Source organism: Schistocerca cancellata, chromosome 1 (assembly GCF_023864275.1).
Source record: "Schistocerca cancellata isolate TAMUIC-IGC-003103 chromosome 1, iqSchCanc2.1, whole genome shotgun sequence".
Taxonomy (NCBI): Eukaryota; Metazoa; Arthropoda; class Insecta; order Orthoptera; family Acrididae; genus Schistocerca; species Schistocerca cancellata.
In genome coordinates, this window is record NC_064626.1 from 793,739,785 (window position 1) to 793,756,938 (window position 17,154).

Sequence of the window (17,154 nt, forward strand, 5' to 3'; positions counted from 1 at the left end):
CCTACTGCCTTGTGCCACTGCTGAGCTTGGAACGAACTCAAGGGGATTTACACTCTTACAACAACTCCCAGGTGGACAGTGCAGCCCATTGTACTTCGAGCATGGATGAGTCAAAGCCCAGGTAAAGTGCTCACCAGTGATGTAGTAGGGTGCAGCAGTTGGCATTCAAACACCCCGACTAGAAGCAGATCCCAATACCTTGTTACATATAACCACTCTATAGGGGACATTTCTCCCAGCTTTCTCTGTTCCTGTAACTTGAATCTGGTATCACAAGCCACTAGAGTACGCCCTTCTATCACCACAATATTACCAATACTAATGTATCAACAACAATGACAATAATTTTGTTTCATTAACAAATTTGTTTTGACAGTAACACTTGGAAGTAAATGTTTTCTCATCAGCCCAGTTGCATTTTATATTTCTGTCAAACAATGGAAAATCCAGGATGGAATGTAACAATAAAAGAGAAGGAAATTTGCTACTCACCATATAGCAGAGATGCTGAGCTGCGATAGGCACAATAAAAAGATTCACACAATCATAGCTTTCGGTCATTAAGGCCTTTGTGAGCAGTAGACACACACACACACACACACACACACACACACACACACACACACCCCTGCAGTCTCAGAGAGCTGAAACTACACTGCGAGCAGCAGCACCAGTGCATGATGGGAGTGGCAACTGGGTGGGGGGGTAAGCAGGAGGCTGGGGCAAGAGGGGGAGGGATAGTACGGTGGGAGTGGCGGACAGTGTAGTGTTGCAGTTTGGATGGAGAGTAGGAGAGAAGATGTGGAGGGAGGAGGGGGTAAGTAGCGGAAAGGAGAGAAATAAAAATAAAAGAAATTAAAAGACTGGAATGGGAACAGGGAGGGGGCTGGATGGGTGAGGACAGTGACTAACAATGGTTGAGGCCAGGAGGGTTACGGGAATGCAGGATGTATTGCAGGGAAAGTTCCCACCTGTGCAATTCAGTAAAGCTGGTGTTGGTGGGAAGGATCCATATGGCACAGGCTGTGAAGCAGACACTGAGATGAGGGATATCATGTTTGGCAGCGTGTTCAGCCACAGGGTGGTCCATTTGTTTTTTGGCCACAGTTTGTCAGTGGCCATTCATGCGGACAGACAGCTTGTTGGTTGTCATGCCTACATAGAATGCACCACAGTGGTTGATAACATGACTAGTTTCACAGGTAGCCCTGCCTGTGATGTGATAGGTAATGTTAGTGACCGGACTGGAGTAGGTGGTGGTAGGAGGATGTATGGGACAGGTCTTGCATCTAGGTCTATTACAGGGGTACGAGCCACGAGGTAAGGGATTGGGAGCAGGGGTTGTATAAGGATGAACGAGTATATTGTGTAGATTCGGTGGAATACCACGGTAGGAGGGGTGGGAAGGATATTGGGTAGGACATTTCATATTTCACGGCATGATGAGAGGTAATCGAAACACTGGCGGAGAATGTAATTCAGTTGCTCCAGTCCCGGATGGTACTGAGTTACGAGGGTAATGCTCCTCTCTGGCCGGAGTGGGACATTGGGAGGTGGTGGGAGACTGGAAAGGTAAGGCATGGGAGATATGTTTTTGCACAAGGATGGGAGGATAATTACGGTCAGTGAAGGCTTCAGTGATGCTTGCAGTATATTTTAAGAGGGACTGCTCGTCACTGCAGATGCGATGACCACGGGTGGCTACGCTGTACGGAAGGGATTTCTTGGTATGAAACACATGGCAGCTGTTTAAGTGGAGGTATTGTGGAGGTATTGCTGGTGGTTAGTAGGTTTGATATGGACGGTGGTACTGATGTAGCCATCTCTGAGGCGGAGGTTAACATCTAAGAAGGTGGCTTGTTGGGTTGAGTAGGACCTAGTGAAGCAAATGGGGGAGATGTTGTTGAGGTTCTGGAGGAATGTGAATAAGGTGTTCTCACCTTCAATCCAGATAGCAAAGATGTCATCAATAAATCTGAACCAGGTGAGGGGTTTAGGATTCTGGGTTTTAGGAAGGATTCCTCTAGATGGTCCATGAATAGGTTAGCATAGGATGGTGCCATGCAAGTGCCCATATCCGTGCCACGGATTTGTTTGTAGGTAATGCCTTCAAAGGAGAAGTAATTGTGTGTGAGGATATAGTTGGTCATGGAGACTATGAAGGAGGTTGTTGTTTTGGAATCCATAGGGCATCTGGAAAGGTAGTGTTCGATAGCAGTAAGGCCATGGGCATTAGGAATGTTAGTGTACAGGGAGGTGGCATCAATAGTGATGAGCAGGGCACCGTGTGATAAAGGGAGAGGAACTGTGGAGAGTCGGTCAAGGAAATGATTGGTATCTTTAATATAGGAGGATAGGTTCCAGGTAATAGGTTGAAGGTGTTGGTCTACAGGAGCAGAGATTCTCTCAGTGGGGGCACAGTAACCGGCCACAATGGGGCGTCTGGGTGGTTGGGTTTATGGACTTTAGGAAGCATGTAGAAGGTGGGAGTGTGGGGAGTGGTAGGCGTAAGTAGAGAGATGGACTCTGGGGAGAGGTTCTGGGATGGGCCTAAGGATTTGAGTAGGGACTGGAGATCCTGCTGGATTGCTGGAATGGGATCACTGTGGCATGGTTTGTAGGTGGAAGTATCTGACAGCTGATGGAGTCCTTCTGCCACGTAATCCTTGCGGTTCAAAACTGTGGTGTTGGAGCCTTTGTCTGCAGGTAGGATTATAAGATTGGGATCAGTTTTTACATGGTGGACTGTGGTTCTTTCTGCGGATGTAAGGTTAGTTACATCACTTATATTTCTGTCAGTTGTAGATAGAACTTAAATTTAATGCTAACATTGTAACATGTGTAAAAGTGGCTAGAATACTGCAACTGTTTGTGCTACTGCAGCTATGATGATTACTTTTATCACTTATATGAAAATTATTTCTAAGAACCTTGTCTACATATGTAGTGATGTCTCAAGGTGATTCAGTGTTTTGTTTCTTGATAGCACAGTTTTGCATGCATTGCTGTAGCACATAGGTACATTCTGGACAATGACTACTAGCTTCTCACATAGTTTCTGGGTTGTGGAGTGCAAGTGAAAATGAATAGTGTACATAATTTACAAGGTACAAACTTTTCCCACATTTCTGAAGAGGACAAGCTTGCTGTAAAGAGACTAGGATAAATATTGTGAAAAATATTAGTATAGGACAGAAAATTGACAGTTTAAGAGAGAAATTAAAGCAAATATTTATATAAAAAATAGTGGTTCTTTATGTGGCTATGAAGTTAAAAACTCATTATTCTGTTTCCCATGCCTCTAGCCTTATGGGGAACTCTTGTGAACAAAAGTGAGAGTTATGGACCAAAATCATCTGAATACTGAGGTGAAGAATCATGAATATTCAGCTGTTCACCTGAAAAATGATTTAGGGCTGGCACTTTTTGGAACTGTCATTGTATCAGAACAACTGGATAATGTGTATAGAAGAATAATTGCAGTGTATAATGAAGAAGTTACTCATAATAGATATATGTCAAATGTTTTAATAAATTTTATTCATCTCTGTGGTTTGTTTGAATTGGCCTTATGGGATCATGATGAAACTGAATTGTCGTCAAACCCTGGAGTTTTCAGAGAACAGCACATTTTAGCACTAAAATGGATGCAGTACAAAGACCATTTGGATAAGGCACCTGTTTTCAAAGGAGCATCCGAAACAATTCAAAATGAACTTTTGCAAATTATGTTGGAGGAATACCAAGGAGAAATTTCACCACAAATAATGGAATCAGAATTTTTAGGCATTACACCAGACCAGTCCAGTGGTATATCAAGTGTGTTTCAGACGGTTGTTGTATACCATTACATATTAAGATATAAACCAATATAACTGTTCTGGAGTTTCCTATCTTCTTCCAGACATGATACACAGATGTTGGCTGTGAGTTTGTTAGAAGAATTAGACAAGCAAAAAGTAAATAAGACTCCCAAAAAAATTATTGCACAGACCTGTGATGAGGTACCTGTTACGGCTGGTTCCTCTGGTGGTGTACAAGCTACTGTGGACAAAAATTTATTCTAATGCAAAATATGTACTTTGCTACATCCATCAAGTTAATCTTATAATGATCAAGATGGCACCAATCAATCGCAATATGACAATTCTTTTGAGTTTGAAGGGAATATGTGAATTCTTCTCAAAAAGCCAAGTGCAGTACCAACCCTTGATGAGGCAGTGGAAAACTGTTTGCTTCGATCTTCCCTACTAGGTGGAATTTTCAGTCTCAGTCCACAACTACAATTCATGGCTACAAAAGACATTACTGAATCTATGAATCACATACTGGAAGGTGACTCTGTAATGAGTGAAAGTACAATCTGTCAGGCTCTTGGTCATAAAAAAAGTTCTTTCCAGTTGCAGCATTAATTATTGGTTGTAATTCTTTGGGAAGTGTTAGCATTAGTCAAAGTTCTGTTTGGTCAGCTAAATTATGGAGACATTAATATGTACTCTGATCATTGGACTATTTCAACATTTGAAATAAATTTCATCAAGTTCCAAGAAGAAACTGACATAGCCAATGGTAATTAATCTACTGAGTCCTCAATGAAGGCCGTGCGGGGTAAAAAAAAAAAGATCTCAATGAAGGAAAGGAAGTTGGACAAGACTTAATAGAAAACAGAAGCAAAGAAGGTGTGTGGTGTGATGATTTCTGAGGGTAAATGATTGTTTTAGTTTCTCAGGTCCTCTTGTAGCTTCATCATTGTTTTTTCCAGGAAAGTTACCCTTGCACAGTGCTAACATGTCAGTTTCCTGATGACACTGTAAAGAAAGTCTGTTCAGTGTATGCATTTTTGGATAAGCTGAAAGTACATCATGAATGATCTTCTATTTACCTAACACAAGAATTTAGGCCATTGCTTAGTGCTGTAAGCTCAGCAGAGTTTATAATAACTAAAAGCCTATGCGAGACCTTCACTGAGTGCTCTAAACTGCTGAAACTAATTCTCACAATTCCCACAATATTGGTTAAAGCAGAAAGCTGCTTTTCAACTTTGAAAAGAATAAAAATCATTCTTACACAGCTCTACAAGCCAGGGAAGATTGCTGACTTTGGCAGTGCTTTCCACTGAAAGTTATCTTGTGATGGAGATCACATATTTCAATCAGTGGGAGACTGACAAGTTTGCATCAATAAAAACAGGAGGGCAAATTTTCAATAAAAGTGATATAAGAATAAATGCACTTATAATGTACAATTTGTCTCTTATTTCCGGCCTTTTAAATGACAAATATATTTCAGTTCTATTAGGAATGTAGCTCATTTTGTAACAATAATAAATCTGGAATGATCTTTCCCACAGACGTCTCTATGTCATAGATATGTCACTACCTTGTCACAGGATCATACATTGGATCTAAAAAACTGAATTTTGTGACCTTCACACACACCATGGTTTCTGAGTGTGTGTGTACATCATAGTATATGTTGGGTAGCCAGGCACCAAGATAAAGAATGTTCTCCCTTTTAAGAGTATCATATAAAAATGCAACATTGAAATTTTGGTGCAATGCCCAACTTGGAATACTCCTAGCCACCACTTTCATCCATATAGTTTCCAATCCCTATATTTTGTCTAAGAAATAGATGAGTTTTTAAAAATTGTACCTCAGTTTTGAACAGTAAGATCCACCAGTCAACCTTATAACTGCATGTCTCCCCTCCCCTCCCCCTCCCCCCCCCCCCTCCTTACGTAATTTAAACCAGCAAAAAGACTCATTTAATTCTATTTCATTTGTGTTGATTGTAGTATTACAGTCCCTAAAGTTTTCATATATTACAACTTTAATTTTTATGCTTACCTGCTTGTCATCCAATTTTTAATGTTTCATCTATGTCTAATTAGCAATAATTGCTTCAGAAAATCCTTTGCCGAATCGTAGGTAGCAAAACTTATTCCTACGGCAACAGGTCCTTTGATCCAGTTCATACTTAGCCCCTTGAAAAAACCCTGGCGTATTCCCTCTTCCCTGTAAAATAATGGAAACAATATTCACTTGAAAAATTAAGGTAATGTTTGCAGAATTATTTGTGATCTATGCTACAAAAGGTAAAGAAAAGATCTGGTCAGGGCTGACCAATGGAATCATAAAGAAGGAAAATGAAGGACCGGTTTTTGCTGTGCATGAACAAGCCATGTGAACTAATCCAACACAGTCAAATCTGGGAAACCGGAAAAGACTTAGAGTGCAGACTCTGCAAATAAGCTGATGAAACAACTGATTGTATCTTGAGCTGTTGCAAAAAAGACCACTTAGACTAATTACAAGCACCAGCAAAATTATGTAGCATGAATGATCCACTGGAAATTATGTGATAATATCCAACTGGTGGTGACAAGGAACACGTCGGGCCACAAACCAGAAGCTGTGAAAAACAAACATGTTAAATTATTGTGGAACTTCCAACTTCCGACATATTAAATGCTGGAATGCCCTAAATTCTGGAACACAATACTCCAGACATCACAACTGTGGAAAAAGAGAAAGTGTGGATCACAGATATTGCTATCACAGGTTATGGCATAATTGATGAGGGGGGAAAAGAAGAAAAAAAAAGAAAAAGAAAAGAAAAAAACCCTGCAAACTTGCCATATATGAGAAACTGAAATACATCAACTCAGGTGTAAACCAGTGGAAGTGGTTCCAGTGGTTCTTGGCACACAGGGAGCACTACCACAAGATCTTCATGGGCACTTTAAAACCGCTGACATTGATAAAATATCTGTCTACCATTTACAAAAATCACTTTATTGGGAACTCCATGACTTGTCCGCCAACATATAATGCAGTTCTAGCCACTTGGGAAGTGGCAGACTAGTGATAGAACTCTTAGCGAACTCATTTGCTGTATTTACTGTTCTGTTTCAAAGCTTGAAATTTCATGACAACATGACTAAACAATACCGAAGATATGGGTCTCATATTCATGAATTTTCCCATACAAGAACATTTATGACACACACAATGCAATTTAAGAAAGAAAGCACTAGTATTTTTTTCCAAGGTATAAACTATAAACAGAAAAATTGTAACTAAGCCTTAAATAAAGCATTTTGGATTAAATTGACAAGGACACATCAAATTTATAAGTTCTGTTGTCAGTTCTTTAGGTACAGAATTAAAGAGGCAATGTAGCTAAAAGAAAATGTAGATAATGCACTGGTAGGGTAAGAGTTCTAGTGGAATTCTCAGTTTCAGATCACTATTTTTCATTATACATCAGGGTCCAAGGCTTTATGACAAAATACATGCTAGTCTGAACATATCCAGCAGAACTGCATTTAAGTGCAGGCTACCTAGTTTTTGTGCATAAAACTGTCTAAGTTGCTTAATATAAGTTTATATTTTTATTTATAACAATATATTTTTATTTATAACATCATTTTGGCTACTGCTGTCATCAAACCAGAACTTATAATTCATAAAACAATGTTCAGCGACACTGTTAGTTTTTAACTGATACTGACACTGAACCTTGTTTTACAAGTTCTAAGTTTGATGACAGCAGTAGCCAAAATCATGTATTAATGTATTAAAATGATCTAGATGGTTTTATTCACAAAATATTCCCAGTGATTTTACACTCATAACTGAATTTACGTTGCAGCTTAAGGGGCTGCACAACAAATTTAAAAAAGAAGTCTGTTTTAATACTGTAGTTCAAGTCCACTTCATAATCACAAAAGACATTGATGTAATTGTTTTTTGTATTATGTTGTTTGTTGTGAGAAACAAACTTTCAAGTCAACACAGGGCATCACATAAAACGTTTGCTGAACGGTATATATTTAGGCCAACTCCAACTATACATAGCAAAAACAAAATGAAAAATTTATCTTATTGCTGAATGTCATGTCAGCAACTGCACGACATTTTCCTTGAATAAAGATGAATCAAAATCTTCACCACTACAGAGTCTGCAGCTGCGATGAAATTTTTTAAATGATTTTGTGACACTTTTAGCTGATTTTTCTTTATTTGAAATGTTAGGTGAAAGCATCACCAAATCATTCAAAAAATATAATAAAATTATCTAAATTTGTCATAAAAATTTGTCAAGCAATCAGTTTTGTTAAATTTGCTTTGCCAGTATGATTTTATTTTATTTTTGTCATCTTTTGTAGTGTAATTAATTGTGCTTAATATACAATGCAGTGCTAACTTTGGACAATTGGTGAAGCAAGGAAAAAGCTAACATTTTAATGCTGGCCCTCTTTGATAAACTTTTGCACTGCCACTGATTACAAATTATATTAGTACTTGTTCCATACATCATGAAAAGTCAGACTTTTGATGCTATTAGTTAAGTGACCAAAGACTTTTGTGGCAGCATAATTTACCCCCTTCTTAGCCAAAGTTAGATTTAACCTTGAGTAGTGAAGATCATCCTTTCTCCAAGTGTTCTACCCATCTACACTTCTATTACTTTTGAAATCGTTTGGATTGTCAGTAACAAATTTCATAAGAGAATATACATATTGTGAGGCTACAGTGAAGATCTCTAGCTCTTTAAACAAGTGTTTGCAGGATGATCTTGGATGAGCTCCAGCAATTACTCTGATTACACGCTTTTGTGCAATGAACACTGTTTTTCTCAATGATGAGTTATCCCAGAATATGATGCTATACGAAAGTATAGAATGAAAATAGGTGTGGTAAACTAATTTACTCAGATGTATATTGCCAAAATTTGCAAGACCCTAATAGCATAAGTAGCTGAACTCAAACGTTTCAGCAGATCTTCAGTTTGTTTTTTTCCAGTTCAACCCTTCATCAATGCATACACCAAGAAATTTTGAATATTCTACCGTAGCTACCGATTTCTGATTGAAGTCTATATTTATTAATGGTGTCATTCCATTTACTGTGTGGAACTGTATATACTGTGTTCTGTCAAAGTTTAATGAGAGTCCATTTGCAGAGAACCACTTAATGACTTTCTGAAAAACATCATTTACAATTTCATCACTTAATTCTTGTCTGTTGGGTGTGATAGCTACACTTGTGTCATCGGCAAAAAGTAGCAGCTTTGCATCTTTGTGAATACAGAATGGCAAGTCATTAATATATATTAAGAGCAGCAGAGGACTCAAGACTGAACCTTGCAGCACCCCATTCTTGTTTGTTCCCAGTTTGAGAAATCACCAGTTTTTTGCATATTATGTGAACTGCTTATTTCAACTTTCTGCACTCTTCCAGTTAGGTATGATTTAAATCATTTGTGCACTGTCCCATTCATACCACAGTACTTGAGCTTATCTAGAAGTATTCCATGATTTACACAATCAAAAGCCTTTGATAGATCACAAAAAAATCCCAACGGGTGACATCCAGTTACTCAGAGCATTTAATATTTCATTAGTGAAAGTATATATTGCATTTTCCGTTGAAAAACCTTCCTGGAAACCAAACTGACATTTTGTTAAAACTTTATGTTTGCAAAGGTGTGAAGCTACTCTACAATACATTACTTTTTCAAGAATTTTGGATAAGGAAGTCCGAAGAGAGATTGGACGGTAGCTGTTGACATCAGACGTATCCCCTTCTTTTATGCAGTGATTTAATAATGACATACTTCAGTCTATCTGGGAAAATACCCTGCTTCAGAGAGCTATTACATATGTGGGTAAGAATCCCACTTATCTCTTGGGAACAAGCTTTTATTATCCTGCTGGAAATGCCATCAATTCCATATGAGCTTTTATTCTTGAGAGAGTTTATCATCTTCCTAGTTTCAGAAGGAGAGGTGGGTGGAATTTCAATTTATCAAATTGTGTGGGTAAGGCCTCTTCCATTAACTGCTTTGCTTCTTCTAATGAACATTTAGATCCTATTTTCTCTACAACATTTAAAAAATGATTACTCAAAATGTTTTCGACTTCCGGCTTCTTGTTTGTCAAGTTTCCATTGGCTTTGATGGTAATTCTGTCATCCTGTACTCTTGGTTGCCCTGTCTCCCTTGTAATAATATTCCAAATTGTTTTAATTTTGTTATCAGAGGTATTAATCTCAGATCTGATGCACATGCTTCTGGACTTCTTAATAACTTTTCTTAATGTAGCACAATAGTTTTTATAATATTTGGCTGTTTCTGGGTCATTTTTCTTTCTTGTTGTTACACACAGTTCCCTTTTGTGGTTGCAAGATTTTTTATTCCTTTAGTAAGCCAAGGTTTTTTGCATGGTTCCTTATAATTAGATTTAACTATTTTCTTGCGTAAACACTTTTCAAATTCTCTTACAAGTGTATCATGAAATACGTTATATTTTAAATTAGCATCGGGTTCCTTATACACCTCATTCCAGTCTAACTGCTGAAGATTTTCTCTGAAATTTTTAATTGTTGAGTCATTAATTTAACACACAACTCTGGAGTGTAGTTTTGAATTACTGAATGGAGCTATGTCATATACTGTAACTAGCTGAGCACCATGATCAGAAAGGCCATTCTCAACAGGACAAGAATTTAAGTTTTTAAACTTATCTTGGTCTATTAAGGTGTTATCTATCAATGTGCTGCTGTCCTTTACTACCCGAGTAGGAAAATAAATGACAGATGTCAAATTGAAAGAACCGAACAAGACTTCCAGGTCATTCTTCCTATTACACTCTTTCAGTGAATCAACAATGAAGTCCCCACAAATAATAATTTGCTTTCCCCTATCTGACAATAGCACAACAAGGCATCCAAGTTTTCCAGGAATAAATGAAAGTTTCCTGAGGGGGACCTATATACTGTTACAATTATAAAAGAGCCCTCGTTCAGTTTAAGTTCACAGGCACATGCTTCTATGTGTTGCTCTAGACAAAACTATTTTGTATCCAAACTTTTTACACAGTGACAACTTTTGACATATATGGCAACTACTCCTCTCACCTTATTCTCTCTACACATATGTGCAACTAGTTTACAACCACTGATATTTACCTTTTCCATATCAAACACAATGTGATGCTCAGACAGGCATAGTATATCTACTGCATAATCAGATTCAATGTCATCCAAACAAACCAGGAGTTCATCTACTTTATTCTTCAATCCTGGAATATTTTGGTGAGAAATGGTAACATTATTTTTTACTTTACTTTTGTGAGAATCTACTTTTTCCTTTAATCCACCAATATTTTGGTTAAATATGGGAACATTATTATTTACTCTCCTGTTGTGAGAATCTTGTAAGTTTTGGACCTCTTTAGCACCTACCTGCCTGAACTTCTCATTGGACACTGATATGAGTCTAAAAAGAGGTACATCTATGAGTACTAATGTCCCCTCCTATGTATTTCACTAGCAACCCTGCCAGTTTATCCTTCCCTTTCCTATGAGGTGTAGGCCATGCCTTGTGAAATCCCCCCTATCAATAGCCTCGACAGGAACCAATCCAATGTCCGGCAGAGTGGCCACCCTACACAACTGATCCAGCTCCATATTTACCCTCCTGACAGAGCGGTTCAACTGAGGCTGATCATGCCGCATGAAAGCAGGCACCAGCCCAACATTGGTATGGGTCGTTGCAGAGGCTATTTTCATCAGGTCACACTCAATACTGTAACCCTGATCCCTATCAATACTGTTTCCCACTCCACCCACTATCATCACATGATCCTGCTTTGAGAAACCCTTGCACAAGGAACCTATATCCTCTACCACCTGGCTAAGACATGCACTTGCCTTTGCCTTGAAAAAGTTTATGACCTGGTACCTGTCACCTAATTTGTCCTGCAAAATCTGGCCCACACCTCTTCCATGGCTGCTACTTAGCAACATAAATTTCCTCTTACTTTCTACTTTTTTTGAAGCAGTTGGTTTCCTAGTGAGATTCTGTTGCATCTTAACTACATCTACTTCTACTGGAGCCTCTTCCTTACTTAACTGTGGTAGCAAGGCAAATCTATTGGTTGTGCCAATTGGGAATCTGTCAGACACTTCCTCTTTCTGCGGCCTCTGTTCCCAGCTACCACTTCCCACCACTGTTTATCCTCCTCCCCCCTTAACCTCTTCAGTTCCTCCCTCGCTCTGTCCAAATCAGCCTTAAGGGCTCTAATTTTCTCCTCCTGTTCAGCTATAATCCTATCTCTTGAGCAAACCCTGCAAGAGAATGAAAGAGTCTCGTTTGCTTCCCCAATTCCCACACCGCTACAATTTCCCCAATGAAACCACCTGTCACAACAGCAGCACAAAACTCCTGAACTAACTTTCCTACTGCAGCTTACACACATAGTATCCATGGTAGTTTGGAAATTAGTTAAGAGATTTACTAAGTGATAATGATAATACATTAAATACAAATGCAAAAGGACACTAAATATGTTTTGGAAACTAATATGCAAGTAAACTATTACCAAATGCACTTAAATTTGTGGTATAACGCTAAATATGCACGATCAAAAATTAGGCATAAACAGCCGAATGTAACCGAAATGAACTTTTTGTGATTACTGGAAGAATACGCAAATAAAAGAAAAACCTTTAATGGAAAGCTTGAAGAGCATACTAATGAACATATTTAATTAGTAAATCTATACCAAATGCACTTAAGATTGCGGTATAACACTAATTATGCACACTCGGAAAGTAAGGCAAAGTCACGAAATATAAACAGAACTAACTTTTCATGATTACTGGAACACTACGCAAATAAAAGAAAAACCTTTTAATGGTGAGCTTGAACAGTACACTAGAGAACATATTTAATTAGTTAAAAGTGCTCAACTACAATTAAACTACAACCTAAATTACTTATCTTTCATGCGTGAGGCCTTGTGCAGGGCTACCAACACCAATGAGACTGCAGTCATGTGTGTGTGAGTTGCATTTGTGTGAGTGTGTATGTGTATGTGTGTCATCTAATGATGTACAACCTCCTATATGCTCTGGCATGCCAGAGTTTTGCCCTTACAATTCTTTAATGATATACACCAATGATTGAAGATGCTGCAAAGAAAAAAAATTGCAAAGGGCTAAGTCACATGATCATGATGGTCATTGTTGGTCAGTATTATGCAAGAAGAGGCGATTCTGAAACTGCCATGGAGTAACTTAATCATTTTGGCACCATCTTGCAGAAACCATAACTATTGAACATCAATTCCATTAAAATGAGTCCATTAATTTCTTATCACATGATATTTGTTTCCATTAACTGTTACAGCTTGTCCTGCTTCATGTGGGAGGGGGAATTGGGCTGACGATGCTGTCCACCGAAAAGCCACAGCAAGCTGTGACTCACTGTGGATGCATGCCCTCTCTTGAACCACAAAAAGATTCTCTGACCTCAGATGCTGCACTGCTGTTTATTCATAAATCAATTTAAGTGAAGTGCACCTTGTGACTAAAGATTACGTTCCTCACAAAGTCATTTCTTGAGAAACCATTCAACAAAATATCTCCTCCTCATTTTCAGAAGTTGTGTAAACTGGATTCTGTATGGGTGGTAATGTGAGATCATACCAGAGAATTCATCATACTGAAGAAAATTCTCTCCCAGATTCTTGGGAATGGGAGAAGAACTGACTTCACTGGACTAACAGCCACATTGTCACAAGCTTTGACAATGTTTCACACAAATCTGCCAGAACGAATGTGCCCAGAACTCAATGTTCACTGTTGAAGTGGTTTCATTGTCTCACATTTGCTGCACAACTTTCTCTGTTCTGATAAAATGTTTTCACTATTAGTGCACAGTAGTGAATTTCTCCTTAGTTTGACACACAATGAAGAAATACAAGAAATTCAGACTAAAGTAACAATTGGAATGTTTATGGAAATTGAAATGATACACAAATCACAGTCAAGAGACAAACAAAAGTATACTACGCGATTCAAAATCAGCTTGCATTTTGAAGGATGCAAATCTTGTTTCAAATTAAAAATTTCCATTTTGATTGCTGCTATGTATTCATAGCGGACTAAAATATTGTTCATGTAATACTTTAAAAGCAATCAATTGCTGTTATGCAGATTTTCAATTGCTAAAACAGATATTGCAGGCAAAATTAAACTTAATATTGAAGAAGTAATTCATCAATGTCAGGTTAAACAAACAAACAAACAAAGAGCCACAAAACTGATTAAAATTACAGATTAACAGCATCTTTTTACCTGAAATATATTTTCAAGTCGTTTTAAGATGTGAGATACTATGAAAACTTCTGGCAATAAGACAGCCAACAAAAATATTCAGCAATGAATTACATTTGATTAAGTAAAATTAATAAAAACAGTTCTTTTGTCACCTGTATATTTTTTGGAGTGTTCCCAAAATTGTTTGATACTGAGTATTAGTTAATGAAGACGTCTGCATTCTTCTCCGAACAATGTCTAGTGGATATGACGACGACTGACCCAGCATTCCAGCAACTGCACCAAACAACAAGCTTGCTATGGCATTAGGACTGGAGCTGCCTGTATACTCTGAAATATAAAAATTACTGTACATATGATTTTTACTAACTATGTGACAACAACATACATCTTAGATAAAGCATTACTATTATTACTATTACTATTACTATTACTATTATTATTATTATTATTATTATGTTTCTTTCCTTTCTCAGACGCTATGTCTGGTTAAAAATGGAAAGTGACGTGGACCTTGATCAAGCGTGAGTTCCTTTTAACTGTACAGTCTATGTTACATTGCACTTAGGAACTTTCAGGTAATTGAACATGTATCAATAATTACAGATTTCTGTAGTTGTAAATATAAGTTTGGATGTAGCTATATTGCGTTGATGTACTGGTGGATATTGTGTGGTATGACTCCTGTAGTTGATAGTATAATTGGTATAATGTCAACTTTATCCTGATGCCACATGTCCTTGACTTCCTCAGCCAGTTGGATGTATTTTTCAATTTTTTTCTCCCGTTTTCTTCTGTATATTTGTTGTATTGGGTATGGATATTTCGATTAGTTGTGTTAATTTCTTCTTTTTATTGGTGAGTATGATGTCAGGTTTGTTATGTGGTGTTGGTTTATCTGTTATAATGGTTCTGTTTCAGTATAATTTGTATTCATCATTCTCCAGTACATTTTGTGGTGCATACTTGTATGTGGGAATGTGTTGTTTTATTAGTTTATGTTGTATGGCAAGTTGTTGATGTATTATTTTTGCTACATTGTCATGTTTTCTGGGGTATTCTGTATTTGCTAGTTTTGTACATCGCTTGTGATGTAATCTTTATAATCTTTAATAATATGCTAGCTGTAATATCTGGTGTTTATTGTTTGATCCTGTATTGCAATCATGAATCCTTCCGTCTCACTGTATATATTGCCTTTTCTTAGCCATGTGTTGGATGCGTCTTGATCAATGTGTGGCTGTGTTAGATGATACGGGTGCTTGCCATGTAGTGTTTTCTTTTTCCAATTTACTTTCTTCGTATCTGTTTATGTTATGTGATCTAAAGAGCTGTAGAAGTGGTTATGAAATTGCAGTGGTGTAGCCGATGTATTTATATGAGTGATTGCTTTGTGTATTTTGCTAGTTTCTGCTCGTTCTATATTTTCTTAAATTGTCTACCTGTCCATAATGTAGGTTTTTTATGTTGATAATCCCCTTCCTCCTTCCTTTCTGCTTAATGTGAATCTTTCTGTTGCTGAATGTATGTGATGTATTCCATATTTGTGGCATTGTGATTGTGTAAGTGTATTGAGTGCTTCTAGGTCTGTGTTACTCCATTTCACTACTCCAAATGAGTAGGTCAATATTGGTATAGCATAAGTATTTATAGCTTTTGTCTTGTTTCTTGCTGTCAATTCTGTTTTCAGTATTTTTGTTAGTCTTTGTCTATATTTTTCTTTTAGTTCTTCTTTAATATTTGTATTATCTATTCCTATTTTTTGTCTGTATCCTAGATATTTATAGGCATCTGTTTTTTCCATACCTTCTATGGAGTCACTGTGGTTATTCAATATGTAATCTTCTTGTTTAGTATGTTTTCCCTTGACTATGCTATTTTTCTTACATTTGTCTGTTCCAAAAGCCATATTTATATCATTGCTGAATACTTCTGTTATCTTTAGTAATTGGTTGAGTTGTTGATTTGTTGCTGCCAGTAGTTTTAGATCATCCATGTATAGCAAATGTGTGATTTTGTGTGGGTATGTTCCAGTAATATTGTATCCATAATTTGTATTATTTAGCATGTTGGATAGTGGGTTCAGAGCAAGACAGAACCAGAAGGGACTTAATGAGTCTCCTTGGTATATTCCACGCTTAATCTGTATTGGCTGTGATGTGATATTATTTGAATTTGTTTGGCTATTAAGTGTGGCTTTCCAATTTTTCATTACTATGTTTAGGAACTGTATCAATTTAGGATCTACTTCGTATATTTCCAATATTTGTAGTAACCATGAGTGGGGTACACTATCAAAAGCTTTTTGGTAATCAATGTATGCGTAGTGTAGCGACCTTTGTTTAGTTTTAGCTTGATATGTCACCTCTGCATCTATTATCAGTTGCTCTTTACATCCTCGTGCTCCTTTGCAGCAGCCTTTTTGTTCTTCATTTATAATTTTGTTCTGTGTTGTATATGTCATTAATTTCTGTGTAATGACTGAAGTTAATATTTTGTATATTGTTGGTAGGCATGTTATGGGGCGATATTTAGCTGTGTTTGCTGTGTCTGCTTGACCTTTAGGTTTCAGATAAGTTATTCCTTGTGTAAGTGTATCAGGGATTGTGTATGGGTCTGCAATGTAGCTGTTAAATAATTTAGTTAGATGTGAATGTGTTGAGGTGAACTTCTTTAGGCAGAAATTTGCTATTTTATCTTTTCCAGGGGCTTTCCAATTGTGCATAGAATTAATTGCTGAGGTGACTTCATATTCCAAAATTATCACTTCAGGCACTTGTGGTATCATCTTGTATGTGTCTGTTTCTGCTTGTATCCACCGTACATGCCTGTTATGTTGTACCGGGTTTGACCATATGTTGCTTCAGAAGTGTTCCATGTCTGTTATGTTTGGTGGATTGTCTATTTTAATGTGTGTGTTATCTATTGTCTGGTAAAATGTCTTTTGGTTTGTGTTGAATGTTTAGTTTTGTTTCCTTCTATTTTCACTTTTTTTGTATCTTCTAAGTCATTTGGCCAATGC

The 17,154-nt window shown here is 37.3% G+C and overlaps 1 protein-coding gene across 5 annotated transcripts in view; it reads right to left on the minus strand.

Annotated features, from left to right (window-relative positions):
* The window catches only part of LOC126187731 (mitochondrial coenzyme A transporter SLC25A42), a 228,171-nt gene that overhangs the window by 9,333 nt on the left and 201,684 nt on the right, over positions 1–17,154 (minus strand). For 4 of the 5 annotated variants that reach the window (XR_007537785.1, XR_007537788.1, XM_049929001.1 and 1 more), the window contains 2 exons: positions 14,285–14,462; positions 5,850–6,017 (listed from right to left, as the gene is read on the minus strand). Coding sequence is in view for 2 of the 5 variants with exons in the window: in XM_049929001.1 (XP_049784958.1) it covers positions 5,876–6,017; positions 14,285–14,462 (320 nt within the window). In the remaining 3 variants the exon portion in view is untranslated. Of the gene's footprint in view, positions 1–3,994; positions 4,045–5,849; positions 6,018–14,284; positions 14,463–17,154 lie in introns of all 5 variants that reach the window. The other variant, XR_007537787.1, reaches the window with a different exon arrangement.